The 26,445-nt window shown below is 42.5% G+C and overlaps 1 protein-coding gene across 1 annotated transcript in view; it reads left to right on the top strand.

Moving 5' to 3' along the window:
* clasp2 (cytoplasmic linker associated protein 2) overlaps window positions 1-26,445 on the top strand; it is a 52,012-nt gene that overhangs the window by 19,241 nt on the left and 6,326 nt on the right. Inside the window, exons 8-32 of the mRNA XM_061092769.1 lie at window positions 5,024-5,164; window positions 8,259-8,332; window positions 8,496-8,588; window positions 8,688-8,833; window positions 8,999-9,134; window positions 9,259-9,329; window positions 9,470-9,529; window positions 9,642-9,719; window positions 9,924-10,091; window positions 10,465-10,505; window positions 10,915-11,067; window positions 12,706-12,723; window positions 13,729-13,830; window positions 16,955-17,128; window positions 17,486-17,530; window positions 18,728-18,835; window positions 19,873-19,979; window positions 20,322-20,477; window positions 21,249-21,340; window positions 21,423-21,486; window positions 22,152-22,211; window positions 22,489-22,491; window positions 23,433-23,596; window positions 24,377-24,455; window positions 26,198-26,341. Of these exons, the coding sequence (XP_060948752.1) occupies window positions 5,024-5,164; window positions 8,259-8,332; window positions 8,496-8,588; window positions 8,688-8,833; window positions 8,999-9,134; window positions 9,259-9,329; window positions 9,470-9,529; window positions 9,642-9,719; window positions 9,924-10,091; window positions 10,465-10,505; window positions 10,915-11,067; window positions 12,706-12,723; window positions 13,729-13,830; window positions 16,955-17,128; window positions 17,486-17,530; window positions 18,728-18,835; window positions 19,873-19,979; window positions 20,322-20,477; window positions 21,249-21,340; window positions 21,423-21,486; window positions 22,152-22,211; window positions 22,489-22,491; window positions 23,433-23,596; window positions 24,377-24,455; window positions 26,198-26,341 (2,477 nt within the window). The remainder of the gene's footprint in view (window positions 1-5,023; window positions 5,165-8,258; window positions 8,333-8,495; window positions 8,589-8,687; window positions 8,834-8,998; window positions 9,135-9,258; window positions 9,330-9,469; window positions 9,530-9,641; window positions 9,720-9,923; window positions 10,092-10,464; window positions 10,506-10,914; window positions 11,068-12,705; window positions 12,724-13,728; window positions 13,831-16,954; window positions 17,129-17,485; window positions 17,531-18,727; window positions 18,836-19,872; window positions 19,980-20,321; window positions 20,478-21,248; window positions 21,341-21,422; window positions 21,487-22,151; window positions 22,212-22,488; window positions 22,492-23,432; window positions 23,597-24,376; window positions 24,456-26,197; window positions 26,342-26,445) is intronic.

The raw sequence follows: 26,445 nt of genomic DNA, 5'->3' as shown, positions 1-26,445 counted from the left end.
TATTTGTCGGTAATAAAGAAATCATCAGCTGTAACATTATATATACAGTTATACAACCTCAAGTAATCTTATTTCGTGTTATGCATGTGCTGATTTTAAATAATATGCTGATTAAATAAAAAGGAAAAACGCTACAAGCTCAAGAAAGCAAGTTTATGCTGATATAAGCAGCCCCCAGACCTTCTCAATGTAACTTAAATGTTTTATAGCCACATTTAAATTTTTTACTGTTTTGCCTTTAATAATATATTGTCTTGTTCTTAGTAAAAACATGGCAATAAAAACAAATTGTTTTCTTTTATTTAATTGAGACGGCACGTTGAACAGATCGGTTTTGATCTCAGTCTGACTCACTGGACGTGTATAGAAAAATAGATGAAAACCTGATCTTCCAGACAATCCTGAAAACAACTGACCTGTGACGCAGACTTAATACAGTTGACTGATTTCTCAACTGTCAAAATTTCCCATTTACCCTAATACAAATCAACTTCCATCATTAACACTGATTGAAGTGATGCATTCTCATGTGTATGTTTGTAAAAGTAAACAAAGCATGTTTCTAGAAAGAAAAGCATGTCAGTGCCACTGGCGCCGTGCTAAACTCACTAAATGTTATTTTGTCAGGTCTGAAAAGGAGATTTTCCGAATGCAAACACACACACACACACACACACACAAAAACACACACAGAGGAATATTCAGGACCATCGGCCGTAGCCTTCATTGCTTGCATTGTACCTAAGTGTTGACAGGCACTGACGTGCACACACAGACACACATAGACAGACATACACAAACACACACACACACACACACACACACACTGTCTTTCGCAGACATCCTCATTCTGCTTCAGTGCATCCTTGGCGCTGCAAAGGAAACCATGACCCCATTTCCAGGCTAGGCTGGTTGCCAAGGCAAAGCTTTCCTCTCAAAATTATGGTTTATCCCTCTCCTGGATTTGGAATTAGGACTCAAATCATACCTCTATATGTGTGTGTGTGTGTGTGTGTGTATCTTTGCGTGTGTGTATTTTACTCCTGCTTCTTCAAACTATATTCAATTATATACTAAACTGTGGTTAGACAGTGTGTTCCAGTCTTTGCTTCAACAACATCTGACAATAATCACAATCCTCTGAAGAGATGGTTGTAATACTTTTTGTTCTAAATGCCTACACACGTACACACACACACACACACCTACCGCTCTTCTAGTTTACATTGGAGCTGGGGTAGTACTCACGTTCTCCTTTCCATCCCTTTCTCAAACAAGTGCTGTGACAAATGAAAAATATTTTCTCTCTGTCATCTTATGCACACTGTCACATGGTCCTGAGCTGGTCTATGTGACACAGTCTGTGCCCCAGCTTAAAGCAGATCAGCATAAACACTGGTTCTCTGTGTCGTTAAGATGCCTGGGTCTGCTCTTAGTGGCATGTGGAGACTTTCAGCTGTAATACTTAATGATGATGATGTCTGCTGCACTGCTGCGACTGATCGTCTCAGTTCTTCAGAACAGAAACTCTGACTCTTTACTGTCACTGATGTGTGGTTTGAACAGAGTAAATAAAATGAGTGCAATTGCTGTGGGAAACTATCAGCAAATACTAACAGTAGCACCAAGTTGCCTTTCTCCAGCAAAGTAGTTAGCTAAGACTTATTTGTGGCTCTGTATTCAAGCTGACCTGTAGCTGCTGTACAGAACGGCCTTTATTTATCTGAAGTAGTGGCCCTCGAGATGAAGCCATTTGTCTGGTGCAGAGCCAGTGCTGCCACCATGTGGTCACAACTGAAAAATATTATGAATTAGGGTCTGGGCTTTTTTTTGTGCCTGTGTGTGTAGATGCTTTATCTACACATTGTGCCATCCTTTTCTGGGGTGTGTGATATTTCCATGGCAACACTAATGCCGCCATGCCTTTCTCTCCTCCCCAGCACGCCAGAATCCATCCTAATTTAATAAACCAGCATGAAGTCAGTGAAGACACAGTAAATGTGTTTATTAAACTAAATTGGAGATGTGAATGTGTCTTGCGGGCACACTGGACATCTTTTTCTTCTTTTTTTTCCTGTTTGCTCTGCTCATCTGAGAAGCTGGTCTGCACTGGTCGCCATGGTAACAGCATGTGTGCAGCCTGCCCCCCCTCTCTCTCTCGCTCTCGCTCTGCCCTCCACCCTGAGACATTTTCTCCCATGGGATCTGACTAGACAAAAGCAGGAAATGCTAAACATGCTAACGATGATGCAAATCAACGCTAAGAAAGATGATGCATGACTGATAATTGATAATGGCCCGCTGGGTTTTGATAGTACACCATTAAAATCATTTTATATAGTCCATTCATTCTGTTTTATTGGTGTCCCTGTCATTGAATTGTACAAACACTGTATTTCCATTTTTTTTTCTTCTGCATTCATCATATATATTAAATATAGGACCTTGACTATTGATATAATATTTTTATTCAAATCTCTTTTGGCCCTTGAACGTTGACTCCTGATGCTGACCATTAACAATCATGAAGAACATGTTTGCTCATAATGCTCATTGGGGGAAAAGTATTTAACAATAATCTGATTGGAAAACTAAACATCTGTAAAACATCAGTTCACATAAAGGGATCCAGGAACTGTGTCTGTTCTTGTATATAATGTGCAACACAGTTTCATTATTTATTTGGCTCCATATACTAGTTGGCTGAAAAGACTCTGTCAATGTTTCACAGACATAACAGCATCTGTGTTTATGTTTTCCGATATTCATCAGTGTGAATTATTTTACAGAATAATCTTTGCAGAAAAGATGTGCATTTGTGTTTACATTTTTATGTTTGGTTAATGATATTTTCTTAATGTCATGATAAATGACATGGTTCAATTACATGTCTTCTTCATAAGGGTTTGATAGCGACATCTTTGAAACCATTGCCGATTAAATTTTTAGAATGTACATGGGAATATTTGTATCTGCCCCCCCGAAATCCATATTTGTTGAGCTGTAATGTAAATTATATCTAGCCCAGTTTTAAATATAACCAGTTTCTTCAGAATTATAGCAGTTGTTTCTTTATACTCTTACCCCTAAAAGTAGGCTTCTATTTTTTACTGCTCTTATGTACATAAGAGCACCCTCAAATTAAAGCAGGAAGTTTGGAATTCAACCTAATCGTTATTGTTTCATTTCAAATCCAGTGTCCTGGACTACAGGGTCAAAACAATGAGGAACATGTCACTGTATTACTCCACTGTATGTGCGTGGGGGTGTGTGAGTGGGAGGGTCAAGGCCTCAGATGGAGGGGTGCGGTCATTTCCTCCCCTCCACCCTCCCAATCATCACCCTCCCTTAGTTTTATCTCCACCACCCTTTGTTCTGTGGATGTGAAGAGAGAGAAATTGAAAAAAAGTGCTAAGTGCTTCTTGTCTCTCAGGTAGATGAGGCAGCATAAAAATGGTGTTGAGAGGTTGTTGAAAATTGAGCATGAGAGTAAGAGAGTTGAGGAGAGTGTGTGTTGTCCATGGTAATGAGTTTAGGTTCGCTGGTCTGGCAGGGACACAGAAAAAACCCTGTTAATATTCCTGGGGTGTCTCTGTGTGTGTGTGTGTCTCTCCCTTTCTCTCCCATCACACACACATTCATATTCTTGCCTCCGCACTGGCTGCAGCACCATGATGTCACCGCTCGTACGATTGGCTGCGAGGCTGCTGAGGAAAGGAGGAGAGATGCTGGGAGAGAGAGAGAGAGAGAGAGACAGAGAGAGAGGGGAGGGTAGTGGATGGCTAGAGAGGAGTGATAGAAAATGCCGGCACTTATATGGTTGGAGGGATTTTCAGACAGAGACGTGAAGTGTGTGCAGCTTTAGCTCCGACATGAAGTGTGTGTGAGCTGTGTGCATGTGTCTTGGGGTACGGCTTGCAGAAGAGGGGGGTCACCAATACCACGCCCTCCCAGAAGCATGAGGCGACTGATCTGCCAGCGGATCTGTGACTGTGAGTGCAGGGATGGATCTCGGTGTTTTGGTGTGTGTGTGTGTGTGTTGCTGATTGAGGACCTTAATGTCGGCTTCTTGACATGTCCACTAGACGCTGAACATATTTGCGTGCATGTGACACACACGCACACACGTATGTCACTGGTTTTGTATGTTGCTTGTGTGTAGGTAGCTTGATGTATGAGTCAAGGTGTTGGGTGGTGGCTGTGGCGCATTTCTCCACGACTGGTTGTCAGAGCGACTGCATTCCTATGCCAACAGTTTCATCTCCACAGTTTGTGTGTGTGTGTGTGTTTTGCTGGCACACTCAAAATGCTGCACCTTTGTTGCAAGCGTGTCTCAAGTTTCCCTGCTAGCTTTCTTGTTAGCTATATTTCTGCTAGCATGTGGGCTCCTGAGAGTTCTGTCAATCACAGTTTGCATGGGTGGACATTTTGGTCATTATGTGTGTTTTCAGGCTCTTTAAAGGAAGTTCGTACGTGTGTGTGTGTGTGTTTCTTTTTTCTTCCTTCTTGCAGTGTGTGTAATGAGTATTGATTTAGCGATTCCTGACCAAGCTCTCTGTAGACTACATCCTCGTCCACGCTTTGCAACTCATCTTTACTTTTTGTTCTACTGATCGTTGTCTATGAACAGACTCAACCTCTTTATGCTCATAAAAGGAGCAGCTTAAATCCAAGCTACTGGGAAATGCTTCAGACCAAGGGCGTAAATAATTCATGCATTCTAAGTTAACATATTTAGAAGGTCGGTTTCAGCAATTTGTTTTTGTGAGAATGGATTATTATCTTTTTTGTCAGTGAGTCTTCAGTTGTTATCCTGTGTTGTGCTAATTTATCATTATCAATGCAGGTTATGAATTAATTCAAATAATTGTTCCACTGTTCAGGGTATCCACCCTCATAATAAGATCATTGATATCTGTTATGTAGTCTGAACTTGTCTCAGAAACAATAACAAAGGTTTAGCATGAATTGCATGTGGTAACACACAAGTGGTAACGCTCTTCACTTTCTCTTCTCTCTCTAGATCGTAATTTTGACGATGACGACAGTGTGGACGGGAATCATTCTTCCTCAGCCCAGGCTGCATTCAAGGTCCCCAAAGTTCCAAAGAAGCCTGCAGAGTCCTCGGCTGCACGCAGACCCAGTGCTACTGGTGGCAAGCTAGGTACTTAAGTTCATGCACATTGGCAACTACCGTCAATTCAGATGCACAACAGTGCATCCAAGTCAGGAAGCAATGCAATGATCAGTGCTGTTATGATTACAAAGTGTAATCATGTGCTCAGTGTGCAGTCGATCTTTTTATAGTCTGAGCTCAGTAGTGTCAGTATTTAAGAATTAAAGATTTAGACATTACTGAATGCAGAAACACTTAAAACCTAGTAAATGAAAAACAGGCCAGAGAATCAAGCACCGTTAAACATCACTAACAATTTATCAGTATCCCCCTTTTGTCGGGAAATTACTATTTTATTTTGCACATACAGGAAGTTCAATGACTTATAGCAAGTGTCTAGATGAGTTTAGTCAAACTGCATCGAAAATGGGCTTGAACTCTGAAAGACAGTTTTGTCCATTCAGGCAGGACATTTTTAATTGTATTTTCTAATAAGAAATGTCCAAACATGTCAAGGATAATATGTGTAGCACGAGATCATAAACATGTCACTTCACCTAAAGGGGTCCAGGTTTTCTCCAGCTCATATGTTTTGAAATTATAATGTGGCTATGATGTTGAAGCTGACTTTGTGGATATTAATATAAATTCTGTGTTAACCGTCTAAAAACCGTCCTCCTACACTGCTCCCTAATTATATGACAGTGTTTCTGGATTTATGCGTCACTTCACTTCACTTTGTCTCAGCGTGTGTTTCATCTGGTGAAGGCTAAATACAGAAATCCACTCAAACTAACCAGAGGGGCTGACAGATAGTCACGACATCAAGTGTCTGCTGAATGTAGGGAAGTGAACTGACCTAACCTGGATGTCTTGTATGAATTTCCATGTACATGCATGCGGTATGATTAACCCCTAAATCAGCGATGTAGGACTTGAGTCTGATTCAAGTCCTGAGACTCGACTTGTGATACAATTCGTGGTGACCAGACTTGCACACGAGCATGAACTGCGTTCAGACTTGGAAGTTGGAATCAAGGGCTCCAATTTGTATTTTGCAGCGATATACCAAAGCCATGTTGAGGATGTCACATTATTAATTTCTTGCAAGGTCAGACATGCTTGTGAATCCACAAACCTACATATGGATTCATGCTCATACAATCATTAACAGTAAGAGATGCCCCTGAGGTAGTTGACTTTGCATTTACAGATTTTACATCAAATTCAACCTTCACGACTCTGGTAATATGGACTCAACTCAGACCAGAATCTGACTCCTCTTTATTCAATTGGATCTAGACTCTTGACTTGACTCAGACTCCAGCTTTCGTGACTCAACACTTCTAAAGATAGACAGAATCTGCCCTCCTAACCTTTTAATGTCCTCATAAACAATACAGTGTAATGCCGTTTTCTGTAAAGCATATTGGTGGACACAGGTTTAGAGGCTGTGGGGGCGGTTAAAACAAATAAAATGACTTTTTTTTACAGATGTCACAGTCTTCAGTGACGATCTGCCTCTCCGTCTCCACAGAAATCTGATACTCTTTCATATTCTTATCATCAGATACCTGCGCTCATATCTCAGGGCTGCAGCAGATATCCTCCTTCCCTTTCAGAGAGCCTCCTCCTCTCTGCCTCCTATCCCTCCTGCTTACACAGTGCAGTGGTGTTTGCTTCCTCTTTCCATGCATTGATTTTTTTTTTCCATCTTTATCTCTATTGGAAGAAAGCTGTGCTCCCACCACCGAGCAGTCGATTCCTGGTGCTTACTAATGCATCTCTGTCAGCCATGTCACACACACATGCTTACATAGAGTGTGCTCATAGGTGAATGTGTTTCACAAGCAAGCATTCTGTCTGAGTACTGGTACATCGCTGCGTTGTGTGGAAACACAAGACGGTGGTCTCTTGTCACTTGGATCATTAAGGCCTTATTGATCGTCAGGCAACGGAGAGAGGCTGAAGTCAAAGGCATGCTGGGTATTTTTCACAACTATGACCTTGTTAATATCACTGCCATGGAAGGGAAAAGTCAGATGTTATTCAATCACATGCCTCTGAATTGTATCTTCTTTTCATTTTTTGAAAATGAATTGTTCAGTTTTTTTCCCTGCTATATGGGAGTAGTACCCATGATGGCGGTGGTGGGAGGACCTATTGTCTGAATGTAGACAACAGTACGCCCACACAATCTGGCAGAACTCGACAGCAAGACAGATCTGTCCATTTTGCCAATAACTGACAGTAACAGAAAAGATTGCTGCCTTACACAAAAGATATTTGAATCCCTTGGGAGAGAATCGAGTGCTGAGATGGTTTTAAGTCACAGTTAAAAATCATTTTTGAACTGTGTTCATAGCAATGTTTGTTCTCACTATTACAAAACCATCTGCCATCAACATAACCATAATTATTATTGGAGTCATAGCGACTGATAACATGCCGTGAACCTTTCCATTCCATAAAGCTGGCAATCAAAAATAATTGCAAATGAGAAGCAGTGGCGGGGGTGATTCTAGGCTCGGCTGCTTCCATGTTACGCCTGGAGAGTCACAGAGGATTGTGCCGATTGCTAACCAGCCGGCTACATGTTCCCCAGCTCTCTTCACAATCGTGTTGAGTTTTAATATGAAATATCTTTGTGACGCAGGTGTAAAGGAGGAAAGAAAACATTTCTTCTGCCTTCGATCATACCCAGCTCTCTATCATGTCCTCCTCTCCTGTGAACAACTTCTAAGTTGCCTCAGTGTTTAATCCTCCCATCGTCCTGGATCGCTCTCAGCTCTCAGTTCCTCCTTTTTTTGGTGCACAAGCTTTCTTCGTCTCGTCTATCCCTCCTCTCCCTGTTCCCCTTTGGTGAGGAGCTGGAGGACGTTTGGTCCACAGAGCTTCCATCCCCCAGAGAGATATGATTGACATTCCCATTACTGCCAGGAAGTGCATTAGAAACACAGGCTGCTCCCACTGACTTAAGTGTGTGTAGCGTTTGTGTGTAATTCGTGCCTGTGTTGGTGTGAGTTAAACCAGAATCACAAAATCAGCCAACAAAGAAATCCTTCCGTGCTGAGGTCTTGTAAGAGATATTCTAAATATACACACAGATGTTTTTTTAAAGGACTCTGCTCTGTTTTTCCAGTTTCTAAAGAAAGTGCCGGAGCAGTTGATGAAGATGATTTTATTAAAGGCTTCACCGACGTCCCTCCAGTCCAGGTACACTATACACAGGAGAATAAATGCAGACAATCGCAAACACTTACACCTTTTACGAACAAAACTATTGAGGCTTTCAAGGCTAGACTGCCTGAGGTTTTTTCCATTTTTCTAATATTTGTTTTGCATCCTTCTCTTCCTTGTACTTCCCTTCTCTATGCAGATCTACTCAGCAAGGGATCTTGAGGACAACCTCAATAAGATCCGTGAGATTTGCTCCGATGACAAACACGACTGGGACCAGAGAGCCAATGCTGTTAGTAGTTCTCCTTTAACTGTTCATTTAATCAAACTCTACCAATAAAATAACCATTTTTGATTCAGCAGTTTTTATAATGTATTGTTGTGTTCTCAGATGAAAAAGATCCGCTCTCTGCTTGTGGCGGGCGCAGCCGACTACGACTGTTTTTACCAGCACCTACGGCTACTGGATGGAGCTTTCAAACTGTCAGCGAAAGACCTGCGCTCGCAAGTGGTTCGAGAGGTCTGCATCACTGTGGGGTGAGTGGATTACACATGCTTTCATCACCAGAGGTTAAATATATACTTAGAATATGAATCTCTGTTGGAGCCGAACAGTTTGAGTACACCCTAGCAGTATTTTATCACATTTTGTGGTTGCGTTCATGTTTGATGTGTTGTGTTTTTGTCTGTGTATTCTTTTAGCCACCTTTCAATGGTGTTGGGGAATAAATTTGACCATGGAGCGGAAGGCATCGTTCCCGTCCTTTTCAACCTCATCCCCAATTGCGCCAAAGTCATGGCCACCTCTGGTGTGTCGGCTATTCGCATCATCATACGGGTAAGTCGTTTTGCAAACACAATAATTCATTCAACAGTCTTGTTTTGCAACTTCATGGTCAGTGTGAGCACTACTGCTTCAATCTTATTATTGGAATTTCATTGAATCTTTCTGTCCTCTGCAGCACACACATGTCCCGAGGCTCATCCCCCTGATAACCAGTAACTGCACATGCAAGTCTGTGGCCGTAAGAAGGTGAGGTTAACCACACTGGTGTGCCAATAAAATGCTCTCAAATAATAAACAGTCAAAAAAAATTATCACAAAAAGGCTTATGGTGTGGTTCAGTCATGGTTTTTGCGATGATGAAACTGATGGAAATTTGTCTTCTCCAGGCGCTGTTATGATTTCTTGACCCTTCTGCTGCTGGAATGGCAAACCCACTCTCTAGAGAGGTGAGGGCGGATGTTTAAATCAGCTCTGGTTTCTCGTTTGTTCAAAATCTTTGGATAAAACAAGTTTCAAACCTGTTTTACACATAAGGAACCTTTTGTATTTATTTGTCAGGCACACAGCGGTTCTGGTTGAAAGCATCAAGAAGGGAATTAGAGATGCTGACTCAGAGGCCAGAGTGGAGGCCCGCAAGTAAGACATTATTTCATAAAATTGCATCATGTGAAAGAGGAGTAGTTATAAATATCTCACCACCTTCCTTTTCCTGTTTGAATTCCTCGATTTCCCAAATTTGTTTTTCCATTATCACCCTACTACCTCCTTCCTCAACCATCCATTTGTCCTCTGACTCTGATCCCTCTGCCCACCTCTGCCATTGTTTTCTTCTCTTCTCAGGGCCTACTGGGGTTTGAGGAACCGATTTCCAAACGAGGCTGACGCTCTCTACAACTCCTTAGAGCCATCTTACCAGAAGACCCTTCAGTCCTGCCTGAAGAGTTCCGGCAGTGTGGCCTCTCTTCCCCAGAGTGACCGGTCCTCATCTTCCTCTCAAGAGAGCCTTAAGTAATCAGAGCTCAGCACCGCACCTCCATAGTTTACTTTAGGTTTACTAGGTTTACACTTAATAGTGTAAACTGCTCTTTTTTTCAGCAAGACAAAATCCCCATTAGTTCACTAGTGTTTTCACTGGTAAACACAAAGACTTCAGTTGGCTGAAATAAGTGCAAAGTAGAAACTTACACTTTTCCTGCACACCGCTTTCATTACTTTACTTTTATGTATTGCACTCAGTTTAGTTTAAAGCCTGCAGGTTAACCTTAAAAAGTCCTTACTAGAAATATGATTAAAAGAAAAATACATTAAAGATTCCATTTGTTTTATTGTTTATGTGTTTGTTTTATTTTGTATTGACCTACTTCTCTCTGTTTTCTGTCAGTCGGCCTCTTCCTTCAAAATGGTCTGCAGCTCCAGGGCGAGGTGAGTCACACGGAAACACACACACACACACACACACACACACACACACACACACACACACACACTGTTGCAAACTCTCTCAAAGATATAATCTCATGGTCACTCGCCTCGACATGAATAAATACACAGCAGCTCGGTCCATCTGTAACGTTCCCATCATATTCATTACATCTTGCCCGTGTGTACTCCTGTACAATCACACCCGTTTATGTTTTTATTTTAACACACTTGTCAACGCACAAATGTGTGTATGCGTCTGCACATGACTTGTGTATTTCTGTTTTAGTATCAATATTGTGTATGTTTTGTGTGGAGCCCGCATGTGTTTTGTATTGTGTTGTATTGTATTTGCCATCATCACCTCCGTCCCCACTCCAACACACTCCTCCTCCTCCTGCTGTCCCATCAGTCCCTGCGGGTTCAAAGGGTGGGCTGTCGTCGGCCTCCCTGCAGCGTTCCCGTAGCGACGTGGATGTAAACGCGGCAGCATTGGCTAAGCACCGGCAAGTCGGACAGGCCAGGGGCTCGGGTCGCCTGACCCCTGGCTCCTACTCCTCACTGGGTAAGGGCCCCTATCAGTCAAGTTAGATGACTAATCCAACTGCACAGACACTGGTGAGCATGTTATCAGCTGGAGGTCCGAGGAGTCCATTCAGATCAGCTTAGCGGTATCACAGTTACAACCACATCCTTCTACAAAACAGTCTTAAAGGACAGACTCACACACTCTTGACTGGGCTCTCTCCTCTCTTACTCTTGACCTTTCCTCTCCTGCTGCCTGCTTGTTGCTTGTCAATGTGTCTTGTTATGTTATATGTTTGTATTTATATTCTGTCTGCATGTTCTATAGATCAGTGTTTGCCAAACTAGGGGTCACGACGAAAGACACAGTTAGAGATAGCATACTTATACCATAATACTTACAAAAGATTCAAAAGTAGTAATAGTAAATGTAAATATTTTACCAACCTTTTGATTTTCTTTGTCCCCATATGCCCCCCGTGGTGATTATGACATATAAGTCAAAGCATCAGTTGCAACAGGTAAATGTGTAGCACAGTAGGATACATCACAGCACCAAAACCTGTTCCTACACATTCAGTACCTACAGGACCGAATCACAACACAGAAATCCCTCCCTCATTTAGGTGCCTGAGCTCTGGACTGAAATAGATGCTCTGCTCACAAGCAACATATACATCACTGCACATACATTTTTTTTAGTTTTGCAGTGTAAATTTGTGAAGAGCTTTGCAATTATTTACATTTATATTTTAATAAAGTATACTTTAAACTATAAAATTAAGCTCAAATCAATATCCTCTGTGACAATGAGGGTCCAAAGTCTCAGTCTCTGTTATTTTTAAGGGGGGTACGGACCTTTAAAGTTTGGGAACTCCTGCTATAGATGAATTCTGTCCCATGTGTTTGTTTGTCACTGTGTTTCAACACCGATCCCTGCATCTGCATCTCTTTTGAACAGATGTTTATGTTACTAATTCACATTGTGCTCCTTTCTTCTCCTTCCTCTTCTTTCTCACCCTTTTCTTTTCCGTCTCGAATTCTTTATTACTTTTCATTATTTCTGTGGCTCTTTTGTTCCTGACACCCAACTTTCATTTCCCCCATCTCGGGTTCCTTTCGTATCTTTTACTTATTATATTTCTATCAATCCTTTGCTGTTCTTTTCCCTTCGTTTTTTTTCCCTCTTCCACCCCCTCTCTTTGTGTCTTTCTCTCTTTGCTACTAAAGATGATGCCTCTGATAAAACGGATGGTAAGATCATCTCACTCTGCTTCACCAGCAACAGCCTACTCATGTTTTCTTTTTTCCTTCCTCTTTTTTCATTTCCGTCTCCTCACTCCAACCCAGTCCATGTGATCTCCTTTTATCGCAGTATGTGGCCACAGCGCCCCCTGCTGTCTGCCTTACATTGAACCCTATTTTGTATCACCATTCCATTCATTCCATTCATCACATCATGAATCTAATTAATTATTTACACATATAACATCATCTGCTGCTTTACTACTGTTCATCAGATTTGTAATATTGAAACAGAACGTCAACACCTGTGTTTAACGGTATGATTCGGTTATTGAGGTTCTAGTGTGATATTAGGATTTTAGGATGTGTTAATCTCTACATGTTAGTTGAAAATGTGATCTTTACGTCATGCCCCCTCTTTGTCTGTCTGTAGGGACCAGGTCAGACAATGGTAAGATTGTGGTTAGGTGGATGTGCATCGCTGCTTTTTAGGGATGTTCTAGTTGCAACATTTTAATTGACGGTTTCTAAATGTGTAAATCAAAACTGAATCTTGCATCTTTGATTGTTCTCTTAATGGTCTCTATGAGTCAGTATTTGAGGCTTAAATACTTAATATATACAGAAAAATACGGATCAGATGATGCATTGTACAGGCTGAAGTGAATGCTGGTAATGAAGAGGGTTTAATTTTAGGTTGAAACTACCACTCGAACAGTGGCGCAACAAAATAATCAACAATCGATTAATCAGTGAAGTCATTTTGATCAACAAATTAATCTGTATTTTAATCAAATATTTGGAGCTGCTGGAACGATAATGACACTCTCAGTCCCCTTAAATTTAATCAAACTGCACCAAATTTCACTCTAACATAGAAATCACTCCCCTAAATCTGCTTGATTGCTTATTTATCAAGATCCATGAATTATTCAGTGATGCAAATATTGAAAAACGTTGGATCTCACAATCTTAGAAAGTGATCAAAATTTCTGGATTTTTATGGGGTTCCACCCAGACCCATCCTTCCACCAGCTTTCATGGGAATACGATCAGTTGTTTTTTAATCAAACAGACCAACAAACAAGGGGACATAACCTCCAACCCACTAATTCACCCTCAAATGCTGCAACTGGATGCCACTTTTATAAAATCCTTCTAATAGTTAGTGATGGGTAAATGTTTGCCTTATAATCACTTTCCGATTTTAAGTACATCCTGATTAAGACTGGTTTCAAATCCCCTGAAACATCCCTGATGTAGTCGTGTGTGTGTTGGTGTGTGCTCCTGGCTGAATGTTAGTGTTTAGTTTAGCATCTGATATTTCAGCTTCCAGCATTATTTGCTTTTCATATTTAGTAGCTTCGTAGATGTTGGGCTGCAGACAGTTTGTGAGACCTGTGTACAGTACAAGGAGTTTGTGTATTTTAACGGTTCTCCCACCATATACCTACAGGCCGTGTACGTACCAAGCAGCCGCTGTCCACTGCGAGCAGCGTGCCCAGCCAAGTGGACTCGAGAGGACGCAGCCGCGCCAAGATGGTCTCCCAGTCGCAACGTATGTACCCCCTCACACCCCCTGATCACACAGCATTACGTTAACCCAGCTATGAGAAAAGAAATCCTGGGGCGAAGTCCTCTCATTCCACATACACAGCAACACAAATGGAGTGTGAGCTTCTTGGAGTGTGTGTTTGTAGCTTCTCAGGCTCTTATTGTGGAGTTTCTTTACATGTTGCCTTCGAGGTGACGATAAGCTCCATGTAAATGTTTCTGTGCCTTTAGGTTCCGACGAATCCGATTGCACACCAGGTATTCTGTTTGTGTGTCAGAGTCAGTATGTGTGCGTCTTTCTGTGTACCACAGTGGGAATGGTGGTCCACCTGCTATCGCTGTCATTCTGATCAAGGTGTTTTGTATAAAGAGGAGTGAGCGTGTGTGTGTGTTTTCTCTGCATGCTGTGTCTCATCACGGAGGATAACATGGTGGTCAGTTTATTTCTGCTGCTCTATCCCGGCTCTAGATGCCACTCAAGTTATTTAAAGTGCTACACAAAAGCAGATGTGACCGTTGCTGCTTTCCAACAAGACGTAATGGTGGGGTGAGCGATCCTGGGGAATGACCTCCAGCCGCCACATTCATGCACGTGCATTGGCTTGGCAAACCACTGATCTCAAAAGGTTGGAATTAGCCATCGCAAACGTCAAAGATGGGACAACATACTGTGGACCAAATGTGAGCAAAAGAAAACTAATGCTATCCATCAGACTAATAGAAACAGAGCAACCTCTCCACCCCATTCATTTCGGTGATCTCCCCACCTTCTTCGCCCTTTCCTTATCTTCTTTGGGTTAGCTGTATTCTGTGGTGCTTCAGTAATTCAATGATTGTGGTTATAACTTTCTGTGTTAGCAATTCCAGTGGAAAACAGTAGTTCTGAAACAGGAGTGGCAGTGTACGTTATTTGAGGCCCCCCTTTCAGGACGTCCTCCCATGCGTCAAATGAAGAGGAATGAATGACCTTACGCCATTTTATAAATAGCTTTAAGAAGGATTATTAGTGTACTGTTAGCATATACTCTTTGACCGTTGCCGTGGAAATAGCTATTTCTGTTTCAGAGACCTCCATCTGGCTCTCAGTGCCCCTTCACCCCTCATATGCACAGACACGAATACCCTTGTTGCTGATTGGCTGGAATAGTGTTGTTCTATTCGGAATTGTCCAGCTTTCTTCATTTCTCAAAAGAAAATCGCTTACCCCACCTTTAATGCTAATGTGCTGCTTGCGTCTGACTGCTTTAAAAGTGCTAAATGATTGGACCAGAGCCCGCTGCACCAATCAGATCAGGACATTTAGATAAGAAAACCAATGCAAGAATTCAAAGCCCAAATTGCTGAAGCAAAGATCAACAGAAATGGCATCTGCACAGAGGATTAGAATCATTTCTACTTATTTCAGTTGGAGTGTGTGTGGGTGTGGGTGTTTTTGAGCATATTTTCTTTGAGACATTTCTTTTCTTTCATTGTAAACAGGCTTTGCTTCATGTAGATCTGACAGCTGTCTCAACATGCACTGCTTCTCCCAGGCTGTCATCTGCCCCTGGTTCAGTGTGTGTGTTTGTTTTCAGCAACACATATTCAATACTTGTTTTCTATCTCAATAAATAGATTTGTTGTACCAACGTGCTTCAGCTTTGCCTTCATTCTCGGTGTGGAACACCAGGATTTGCTCCCATCGTTCTCTGTGTTCTAACTCCCATGAAGCTTTTATTTTTTTGCGCTAACACCCATAATTCATCTGGTTTAATCTGCTGTTCCTTCCCCCCGCCTCTGCTTCCCCCTCCTCCCAACCAATGGGCTTAATGGCAGGATCTCAGTCTGCTACCCCTGTTGGTGGTAAGATTATTACGCTACTTATTTTTACCTGCTCTCTTTATCGTTACTGCTTTCCCTCTGTTGCTCTGACCTTCTCCCGTCTTTTGTTCACATGCACACTAAAAGGTCACTTCAGTTCCTCCCTCTCTGGCTGAGGCATGCTGGGACTTGTAGGCACTGACTGATCTATGATCATGCTAAACACACTGCTTTGGGAGATTGTGTGCCTGGATGAAGTGAGGAAGTGCAACAAACTTCAGATTTTTGCAAATCAAATATAAATGATATATATATTTTCCTTGGAAGGATTAAAAACAATTTAGGGGTCTGGCAAAGAAAATTAATGAGTATTCAGAGGAAAAGATAGTGTGAAATATACCTCACATGATAAGACTTGAAGTCAATATATTGACTCTGGTAGTATTTCAGTTACGTTATGAGTGATCAATATTCGCTTCAAATACAAGAACAGCCCATTTTTGTCTGTTATTGACAATTGGATGCATGTATTTTCTTTGACACTAGGTTCGATTTCCTAGAGAAGTGCAGTTCATTTGTGGAGTGTGCGTGTGTATGTGTGCCTTTTGGTTTCTGTTGGTCAGCGAGAGAAAGAGTCTGTTCTCCATTTTTGTTTTCAGTCATGTTGAATTGAGGAGTAGATTGAGCATCTTGTCTCAAACACCGGAGCTTGTTCCCCAAAAGTCTGTTCACACACTGCTTATCCAGCACCGCAGAGCAGCTGCTACTCAAGTGTCTTTTCTGCAGGTCGATAGTGACACGAGTCATTGTAGCAAGAGCTTCACTGTGGGCTTTGCACTTGGAGACAGGATGTCGTGGGGAGGAGAAATTGAGACCTCCATTCGAAAATGTTCTCTGATTTGCGATAAGAGAACTGTCACTTTATTTTCGATATTATCATGTAAAAGATTGATGTTAAACACTTGAAATACTCTTAAATAATTAAAAAAAAACTTTAACTTTGATCTCCTTCTGTGGTTTACAACTCGTCTGTTCCCAAGAATCCTCTTTCCAACAACCTCAAACACTTTCTGTCTACTTTTAAAATACATAGTTTATATGTTACGACATTTACCGAAAAAATGCTTGAGAACTTGTGCCACAAAGGGAAGTACAGCAGTAACTGTCTTTGTCTGTAATGTGTTTAAAAGACCCTCACGTCAAAGAGGGATCATCCAAGTTTCTGGAGACGTTTTATTGTCACATTTCACCTGTTGACTCAGCACAACTCTGACTTTTTCCCCTTTACTTCTTTGTCCTCCTTCTTCTGTCTCTGCGTCTCTCTGAAGCTGGCAGTCGGAGTGGTTCACCCGGTCGCGTGCTGACGAGTACGGCCCTGAGCACCATGAGCTCCGGGGCCCACAGGGTGCTGGCTGGGGTCGGCAGTGAAGGAAAAAGACGCAGCCGCATCCCCCGCAGCCAGGGCTGCTCCAGAGACTCCTCCCCCACTCGTCTGTCTGTTGGTAAGTGAACAATCGAAAGGATTTATAAAGGGAAGCTGAAATTATTTTTTTAAATATGGTCCTTTCCTTTTAACAGGGTTTTGATTTCATTCACAACAAGATCATCCTTTCATGTTCCTCTTGTACGGTTTAAGAACATCTGCTCTAAGATCTTGTTTCTATAATCAGCTGACAAATGACTTTTCAAATGTTTGCTTGGACCCAGTCGTGTTATTTGAAGACCTGCGACTATGACTAGCAATTTTCCATAAAACCTTGGATCTCAACTATTTCCCCCTCCTGCTCCTTGTCTATCTTCTCCTCCTCTGCTCCTCTCCCTGTCCTCCCTCTGTCCTTCTTCTTCCTCCTGTCCTCTAGCTCCTTCCAGCATTAGTTCCATCTACAACGGTGCGAGTAGAGGAGGTAAGGCTCCGACCTTTCGACCAGACCACCCCGCCATCCATCTCTCCAACCCCATTCCATCTACTTCCCATCTTCAATCTCTCTTCCCATTAAATCATCCCTTCATTCCTCTCTCTTTATCTCCATCCATCACTACAAATCTCTCCTGCCGTCCCAATCAAGCAGTACCTCCCCACCTCAGCCTCACAGAACCCATCCCTCTAATCTGTCTCTGACTTTGTGGCTGAGTTGTCATATCTCCTCCCTCTCTACACTAACCTGTTGTTAGCGGCTGATGAACAAACCTTCTCGCGGGGTCAGCAAAGCTTCATTAGGACTCTGTAGCTCTAGGCTGTGATTAACCATGATTGGCTGGTAAGATGCTGATGCTGATGTACGGCGTAATGAGCGGTGCAGTTAATTGCGATACTAATGGATGAAAATGCAAGCCCCTTGCGCAACCCCTCCGATCGCTAATCTCATCATAAATCACTTCCTTCTCCTCTATGTGTGTCTGAGCGTGTGTGAATATCATGATGTTTGTTTTATATAAATGTGAGTCCAGCAGACTTGTGCTCTTGTGAGGAGCTTCTCATCGAGATCTGAAACAATTAAAGGAAACTTTTTTTTAAATCCTTTGTTGCCTGTCAGTCATTTAGCAGAAAGTTAATGTGCAACAATTTCGACAATCAGGTTATTTATGACCAAATATTCTGTCTTTAGCTGATATATTTATTCTACGAAAGTAAACCCAAATGTTAGTGAAACAAATCAAGCTAATTAGAGACATTTATGAAATATGTGTTACTTCCAGTGTGAGGACGAAATAGCTATTCCAATCTGCCATTTTCTGCTATTTTATTGACTTAACTAACTTATAAAGTCATCAAAATAATATATATTGATTGATAAGGAAGATTGTCATTATTGTATTGTTAGTATGAGACTATGAGAATCAGGAATCTTCTGTTGAGATGCTCCCTCAGTGCCGGTCGACCTGCGCTCATTCTCTCTTGTCTCTGTCAATCCTTCGCTCTCACCTCTATTGTCTTATCCATGTGTTTATCCACGTATGTTTCTCTCTCTCCACTTTCTCACTCCTCATGTTTGTCTTTCTTCTTTGTGGTCTTCTTTATATCCCTTGTCCCCTTTCTTTTCTTCTTACTACCACTTCTCTTCCTCTGCTGCGACGCGTGGTTGTAACCTGGGTGGTGTTAGCTCGGGGCAGTCGTATCCCTCGGCCCAGTATGAGTCAGGGCTGCAGCAGAGAGGCCAGCAGGGAGAGCAGCCGGGACACCAGCCCCATACGCTCCTTCACTCCACTTGGTGAGTAGCAGCAGTGGACTCGCACTCAGGAGAGATGAGCAGTGTCAAATCAGCAAATGTGAGGATGATTTCAAACAAGAAAGAAAAACTTTATATAAACTTATCTCAAACCAACAAAATATAAATTTTATTATTTTTATTCACTTTCGGATTTAAACAAAACAAAATTAAGTAGGGGGAATCAAATACACAAAAAAGTAGTTTCTTGCATTTATGTGCATTTTTTCAGCCTTTCTTTTCCACACTCACACTCTGCTCAATCAGTGTGAAGGTTGTATGTGTTTCTTGTGTGTATGTGTGTGTGTGCGTGCGCGAATGTTAAACTCCGTATGTGTGTTTTAATTCTGGTTGCAGCAACACGGAGCTACTCTCGCTCCACCGGAGCTCTCCACACACCTGACACTTTTGGCGCTGCAGGTGAAGGCTGAGTACAACTGTTTCTCTGTACCTCACCCACCCACTCCGCCTTAATTTTTTTTTTTTGCTCCAGTTTCTTTACGTTCATCCGCACCGTGCATCTTCTCCTGTATTTTGTCAGCCTGTTTCTCTTCTTGTCCATCAGCCCTCGGTTGTTATTTTTACTTTCTCGCTCCAGGATGTCAAGTCTTCCAGTGGAACCGCATGCTTCCGCCCGTTCAGTTGCCAACTGACAACCATCTTGCCAGTTTTTTACCATTTGTTTTTTACCATTTGTTTTTTCTTTATTTAGCTCTGCCCCTCCTCTGCGGGGACACCAGTGCACTCTCCTGTTTTATGTCAATCATCCTTTTTTTCTCCCCCCCTCCAGTGGCACCTGCAATGTCACCTAACAAGTCATCCCATCCACTTACAGGATTGGCTCATGGGAAACGATGTGTGTGTGTGTGTGATTGTGTGTGTTGAATAAATGCCACAGAATGGATGATGAAGAGAGAGAGGTGCTTGGATGGTGGATCATCGGTGGACAAGTGAGAGACAACTTGATGAGTGGGGGAGACAGATTTATTTGACTTTTTTCTAACGTGTGTCCACTGCTCTCCACCTCTCTCCCTCCTCAGGTTCATCTCTTGGCATCAGTCAGTCCAGTCGTCTCTCGTCTTCAGTCAGTGCCATGAGGGTCCTCAACCCAGGCTCAGATGTAGAAGAGGCTCTCGCAGATGCACTAGTATGAAAAACACCCAAACATAAACACATAAAACGCACAATATCTCTCATGCACATTTCAGCTGGCTGTCATGATGTGCTGCTCTTGCCTGCTGGATTGTATGTCTGTGTGTTAACTAACCCCTGATTCTGCCTCTGTTTAATGCTATCAGCTGTTGGGAGACATGCGGTCCAAGGTCAGCTCCTTCACCTGCCTCTTACCTGTGTATTGTGTGTGCCTGTGTGTGTGTGTTAAGCTAAATTCTTCTTCTATAAATGCAATTTTTCCCAATACCTTCCTGTTATTACTCTATTTATTTTTTTATTACAGTTTAATTTCATTGTCTGTTTGCTTTACCTGCAGAAGAAGCCAGCCCGGCGGCGGTACGAGAACTACAGCATGTACTCCGACGACGACGCCAACAGCGATGCGTCCAGCGCCTGTTCGGAAAGGTCCTATAGCTCCAGAAACGGAGGAGCAATCCCGACCTACATGAGACAGACAGAAGACGTGGCTGAGGTCAGTAACAGCAGCAGTACAGCAGAAAACTCTGAACCCGAGGCCAAATTAGGCTTAAAGGGGACATATTATGCCCATTTTACCACAAGATTATATGGTTCCTTGGGGTCTTAATGAAAAGTCTGTAACATTTTTTGGTCAAAATAACACAAGGATCATTTAAAACAGCAGCCTTTTTACCCTGTCTAAAACAGCCCTCCTCAGATTGACCTGTTTTGAGTGCCCCGCCCCCCCCTCTCTCATCAGCCCGCACCCCCCATGTCACTCACACATACATGCCATGTAAACAGACCAAGATTGACGTCAGAAAAGCCAATAATCCCATTGGACGCACTCTAGCGTAGCGTTTCTGACAGAGAGGAACCACAAAAAATCGCGGGGATTGTTTTTTTCCAGAGTTTTTGGGACGGTAGACATGCCAGATACCCAAATAGAAGCACTACAAAAGTGGAATTTGCATAACATGTCCCCTTTAACAACAAAGTTTTAACCAGCCAGGTTTTTGTCTTGCTGGCTGTAGCATTTTAAATGGTATGTTTGGTTACAAAATATCAAATTTGTAGCCATGCAACACAGATAAAACCTAAATCTGTGGGAAACAGTGACATGTACTGCCTTTGGATGTTTTGTCTAAACTAAGGCCCAGTTTTGATTCTAAACAACCTGTTATTTTGACTTAACTAAAAATCTTCACTATTTTATAAAATCATCACTTTGCTTGTTCCTGGGTATTTGAGTCTCATCAGGCCTTTGTACTTGTGGTTCTATCAGGTGCTGAATCGCTGTGCCAGTGCCAACTGGTCTGAGAGGAAGGAGGGGCTGTTAGGTCTCCAGGCTCTGCTCAAGAACCAACGCACCCTCAGGTCAGTCACACAACAGTCAAAGCTCCTCTTCACTGTTTGAGCTGATTGTTGATTTACATCTAACTTTGCTTTTCATCTTCAGTCGGGTGGAGTTAAAGAGACTGTGTGAAATCTTTACTCGGATGTTTGCAGACCCTCACAGTAAGGTATGAGTGCATGTAATGCAAGTTCTCACACAGCACTGGTTTACACTGTCATGTCACAAACATTCATTATTCACCCACTTCAATTTTTCTTTGGTTTCACATACTTTGTTTATCCCACTCATCCTTCACTGTACCGGATTCTGCCAAAACAAGCAAAAGATTAATTACATCTCACAGATGTTAAATATAGTCACACGAATAAGTCTCGAGATAAAGTCAGGATAAACACACACGTATATACACACTCAAACAACAACACAGGCATGCAAAGCGTTCGAAAGACTTACGGCATGCCACTCCTGAGTTTGCGTTTGACCTCACACTCCTCTGCCGTCCTGTGGGTTTGCTCTGTCACTGTTCAGCAGCCAATCCGCTGGCTGCGCTCACTGCATTCACTGCCACTCTGCTGTCTTTCCGCTCCCTACGTGCAGTCTGAAGCGACAAAACACTGATCACGAATGTGCTTACAGACGCACACAGACGCACAACTATTTTGGGCTGCCAACTCCTCTCTCTCACTAACCAGCTGCGGTGCGCCCTCTCTAACCCCGCCACTTGTGTTTTGGCATCTTTGAGTGCCCGTCGCCTCACACATGTCGTAAGGTGTGTGAGCTACCCCCCCCTCCCCCTCGTTTGACGTTTTGTGACGATTTGATGAATTTCAGCGAGACTGCGGCAGAGTGTACGGCACGGCAGAATCCGGTATAAGCTCAGCCTCCTTCAAGGTACTGCATCTCACCCTGAATCTCTCTCCTGCCTTTATCTATTTTTCCCACATCATTCTCACTTCTCCTTTCACATCTTTCATTCAAAACTTTAAGTTCATTTATTTTTACTCGTGTGCACACGACGTTCTTACCTGGTTGAAGTACCTTGATAGATTTTGTGGTGAAAGTCAACATGATGAGTGTTCACACGCAAGCCGAGTTCATTCTCTGTCAGGATGCTAACAGATGTGTTTCTCTCCCCCCACATGCGACCCCACTGTGGAACTCTCTGTAGAGAGTAAGTCTGGCCAATCAGTGTTACTGCACATTAAACTTAGTGTTTGTATAAACAACTGCTTCATTAATCGGATTGGGCAACCAGTTACCATGGAAACAACGTAACCCTCACTAACCTATGTCACTGTTTACAAAGATGGACGACAAGCCTCTTTTCCTCCCACTGCCAGAAAATAAGCCAGAATATCATTGATATGAAAACTGACATTTTGCACAATTGGAGCCAGAGTCTGCACAGTAGCGATCATATGATGGAGCCACAGTAGTGAAGTCTTACTGATAAATGCACTGGACCAATAGCGAGTCATTATCAGTCGTCAATAATTACATTTTACCCTCTTTTTTAGCATCAACTTACTAATTTAAATACATTTATCTTAAAAATGAACACGAACAAACATCAGTGTGCAACAGAAACTGTCCACGAGATTATGTATTTCATATGCACTTTGACTTTTTCATTTGGTCCATGTCCCATCTACTAGCACAGAGGGGGAGGTATTAATGACATATATTGCAGCCAGCAATTGTGATGCTTTGGTTTTACTGTAGGGGAGCTGCCATGTCGTCCATCTTTATTTACAGACTATGAAATCAACCAATTGCATGTAGTGATGGGCACCACAGAGCTTGATTGGTGCTTATTCCAGTCAAGTTGTTTACGTCTCATTGTGGTTTTCTTATCATATTCATTTGGGTGACTTATGTATAACTGGTGTTTGGTGAATGAAAGTGATCTGTTGAAATGATGAGTGAATAACCACTAACTTCACAAAGGGAACTAATGCTGCTCTCACAGTATCTTCCCTCAACAAAATAAACATTGCCCAGGAAATGCAGGAGCACCTGAATGCATGCATGAGAGTGCATGAAGAAATGAGAATTGCTAAACGACTTAATTTGCTGTGTGACCTTAACTGTGTGTGTGTGATTGGACTGAAGGTGTTCAGTATGTTCCTGGAGACCCTGGTGGACTTCATCCTGGTCCATAAGGAGGACCTGCAGGACTGGTTGTTCGTCCTGCTCACACAGCTGCTGAAGAAGATGGGAGCCGATCTGCTGGGCTCCGTACAGGCCAAAGTTCAGAAAGCCCTGGATGTCACACGGTGGGTGTCACACTCACAGACTGACATTAGGGCAAATTACTCTATTATAATAAAAGACTATTTGAGCATTGCCAGTCATTCTTGATCCACTTTCAAGCCTTTCTGAGCTTTTAGGTGACGGTTAGATGTGTTTGTAAGCACTGAAAAGCTATTTTACATTTACAGTACTGTGCAAATACTTACTATAGTTAGAGTGCTTAAAAATTATGCTGTGAATATTTTTTATTTAATCCTTTTGCTTTTACAATACGGTCACATCTCCTCAGTGCACTCGCTCACCGAACTCTAAGGTACTTGGCGGTGATGTTGTTCCAAGTAACTTGGAGAACCTGCCACAGATCTGTGTATTTAGGTTGTCTCCACGTCTTGTGTGTCCTCATTCAACCCTAGAGTAACTCCATGGTGTTGAGATCAGAGCTCTGTGGGGGTTCTACCATCTGCTGCTGGATTCTTGATGTCTCTGACGCTAGTTCTGTGTTCTTTGTTGCCAATTTGGAACAAGTCAGACACCTCCACGATGGATAAGAATCTGAACACAGAAAGTGTCTCAACCTTTTGCACAGTACTGTACATATAAAAGAACTGACATGAGGATCAATACTTCCTGCTGTCTCTTGTATTTTTACACATTGACAAATTAATTACGAGAGAGTGTTGGCAAAAACTCTTTTGTTGTGGTAAAGTTGTTATCTTAACATGTCCAGACACTTTTTTGAAGTTTATATTCTGTATTCATGTCCCTGCTGCAACTATAATGTGGATCTCTGTTTTTGCTCACAGGGAGTCTTTCCCCAACGACCTCCAGTTTACTATTCTGATGAGATTTACTGTCGACCAGACACAGACGCCCAACCTCAAGGTAAAGGACAAGTTTAATTTATTTGTGTGTGAGTGTGTGAGAGTGTGTGAGAGTGTGTCGGTGGAGTGAATGAATGTCTGACAAAAGGACGAACTGGATGGCAATGAAGGACCTAAGACTGGAAATTCAGGGATGCTGTACCCATGGTAACTGCTGTACTGATATGACCTCATGCCTGCCCATGCTGGCTCCACTTCCCAAACCCCACAAAAACCCTGAATCCTGGGCTGTGATTGGTTTGCGATGATATAGAAACTCCTCTGGCTTTTTGCTGTGCTTCAGTGTGGACACTCCCATCAAACTCTCCTCCTCCAACTCCTGTTCCATCCTCCGTGCCTGCACTGTGTGCTCACCCTATAATCTCTCTGTTGCCTTCTCCCATTCCCTTTCTTGTCCTTTTTAACACTTTTCTTGGTTTTTCCTTTCCCTACTTTTTATCACTCTGCTTCTCTCCCTTGGAACTAGACTTGAAAGAATGATATCAGTATAACATCTTCAAAATTTCAAGATCTTCTTTTTGTGAAGACCATTGTCACTTTCTGACCAACGCTGCGGCCTGAAGAAACGTGATCCAAAAACACTGTTGCTTGTTTAGAGTGTCTGACGGCTGAAATCCCGATCTGACAGCTCAGTGCAGAGTAGGACAAAGCAGTTTGGTGATATATGCATTCAACGTTTTTTGTGGGTGATGCTACAAATATTGAAGACAGCTGCTTTATAGCTGATTTCCAGGATTTTTCTGAAATTCAATTCTCAAGACTCGTCAGATCAGTGAAACAAGACATTGTTGAACATTTCCACAGTGTAGCATTAATTATCCAGCTTGTTGCATAAACCATCATAAACCATCCATTGATGTTGGTATTCAAGGCATTACAGCTCTTTGCTGCCACCATGTGGCTTAAATATTTAAATTGCATATTGCCACATATTCAGAATGATAAAAACTACAACCCAACCCAAGCAAAGTACCTCCCAATCATTTTCCTCCCCTTAAACTCTCTGCACCATCCTCCTCCTCCTTCTTCTTTTTGTCTCCCTCTGCCCTCCCATGTCCTCGTCTCCCTGTCTCTCTCCGTTGATTGACGCGGTGCTTCTCCTCTCTCTCTCTGAAGCCTGTGCGGAGCTCGTGTTGCGGGCGAGGGCGAGGCAGGGGAGGGCCTGGGGTAAAATTGTTCCCCCCCAGAGTGCGCCGCCACGCCTGCTCTCTAGACGAGCAGGCCGCAGCCTGGAGCCAGTCCTCCCAGGTCAGTGTGCTCCGGGGGGGAGCAATTTTATGGCGCGCACGATGCTGCTAAGTGATTTGGAGGAAGTTCTGGTCCTTAAGGTGCATATGTAGAGAAACAGAGGAGGAGAAAGAGATAGAGGAACGGCAGGAGTCAGTTGTTGTGGCGTTTCTGAGCCTGTGGTGAATGTTTGCATTTTATTGGTTCCTTTGTTTTGTCATTTTCCATCGCTTCATGTTTACTGATGTGTTTCTCTGTGTTGATAAGCATGAACATGAATGTACTTCGTTCTTCTCACATTGAATCATTTGATCTTCAGATCTACAAGAGACACACAATCTGCTGTGGCTGTACATGCTGTCTGTGAACGTTGGTGGTCACGCTGTCATTGTGTGCTTGAAATTTTGTTTCTGTGTGTATTATTACTTTTTGTGTATTTGCAGGTGGATAATAACCCCTTGAGTTTCTGTGTTATTGATTATTATCTAATTTTTTTTACAAATGTGTGTGTTGAAGGTAAAGGTGGCCATTCTGAAGTACATCGAGACGCTGACGTTACAGATGGAAGTTCAAGACTTTGTGAACTCCAGTGAGACTCGGCTGGCCGTCTCCCGCATCATCACCTGGACGACTGAACCCAAGAGCTCTGACGTCAGAAAGGTACTCACACACACACACACACACACACACACACACACACACACACACACACACACATACACACACACACACATTTCAGACATAGATTTGAAATTTAGATATTT

The sequence above is a fragment of the Limanda limanda genome, chromosome 19 (genome assembly GCF_963576545.1).
Source record: "Limanda limanda chromosome 19, fLimLim1.1, whole genome shotgun sequence".
NCBI lineage: Eukaryota > Metazoa > Chordata > Actinopteri > Pleuronectiformes > Pleuronectidae > Limanda > Limanda limanda.
The sequence above is the reverse complement of the archived record's forward strand: the minus strand, read 5'-3'. Positions and strand labels throughout refer to the sequence as shown.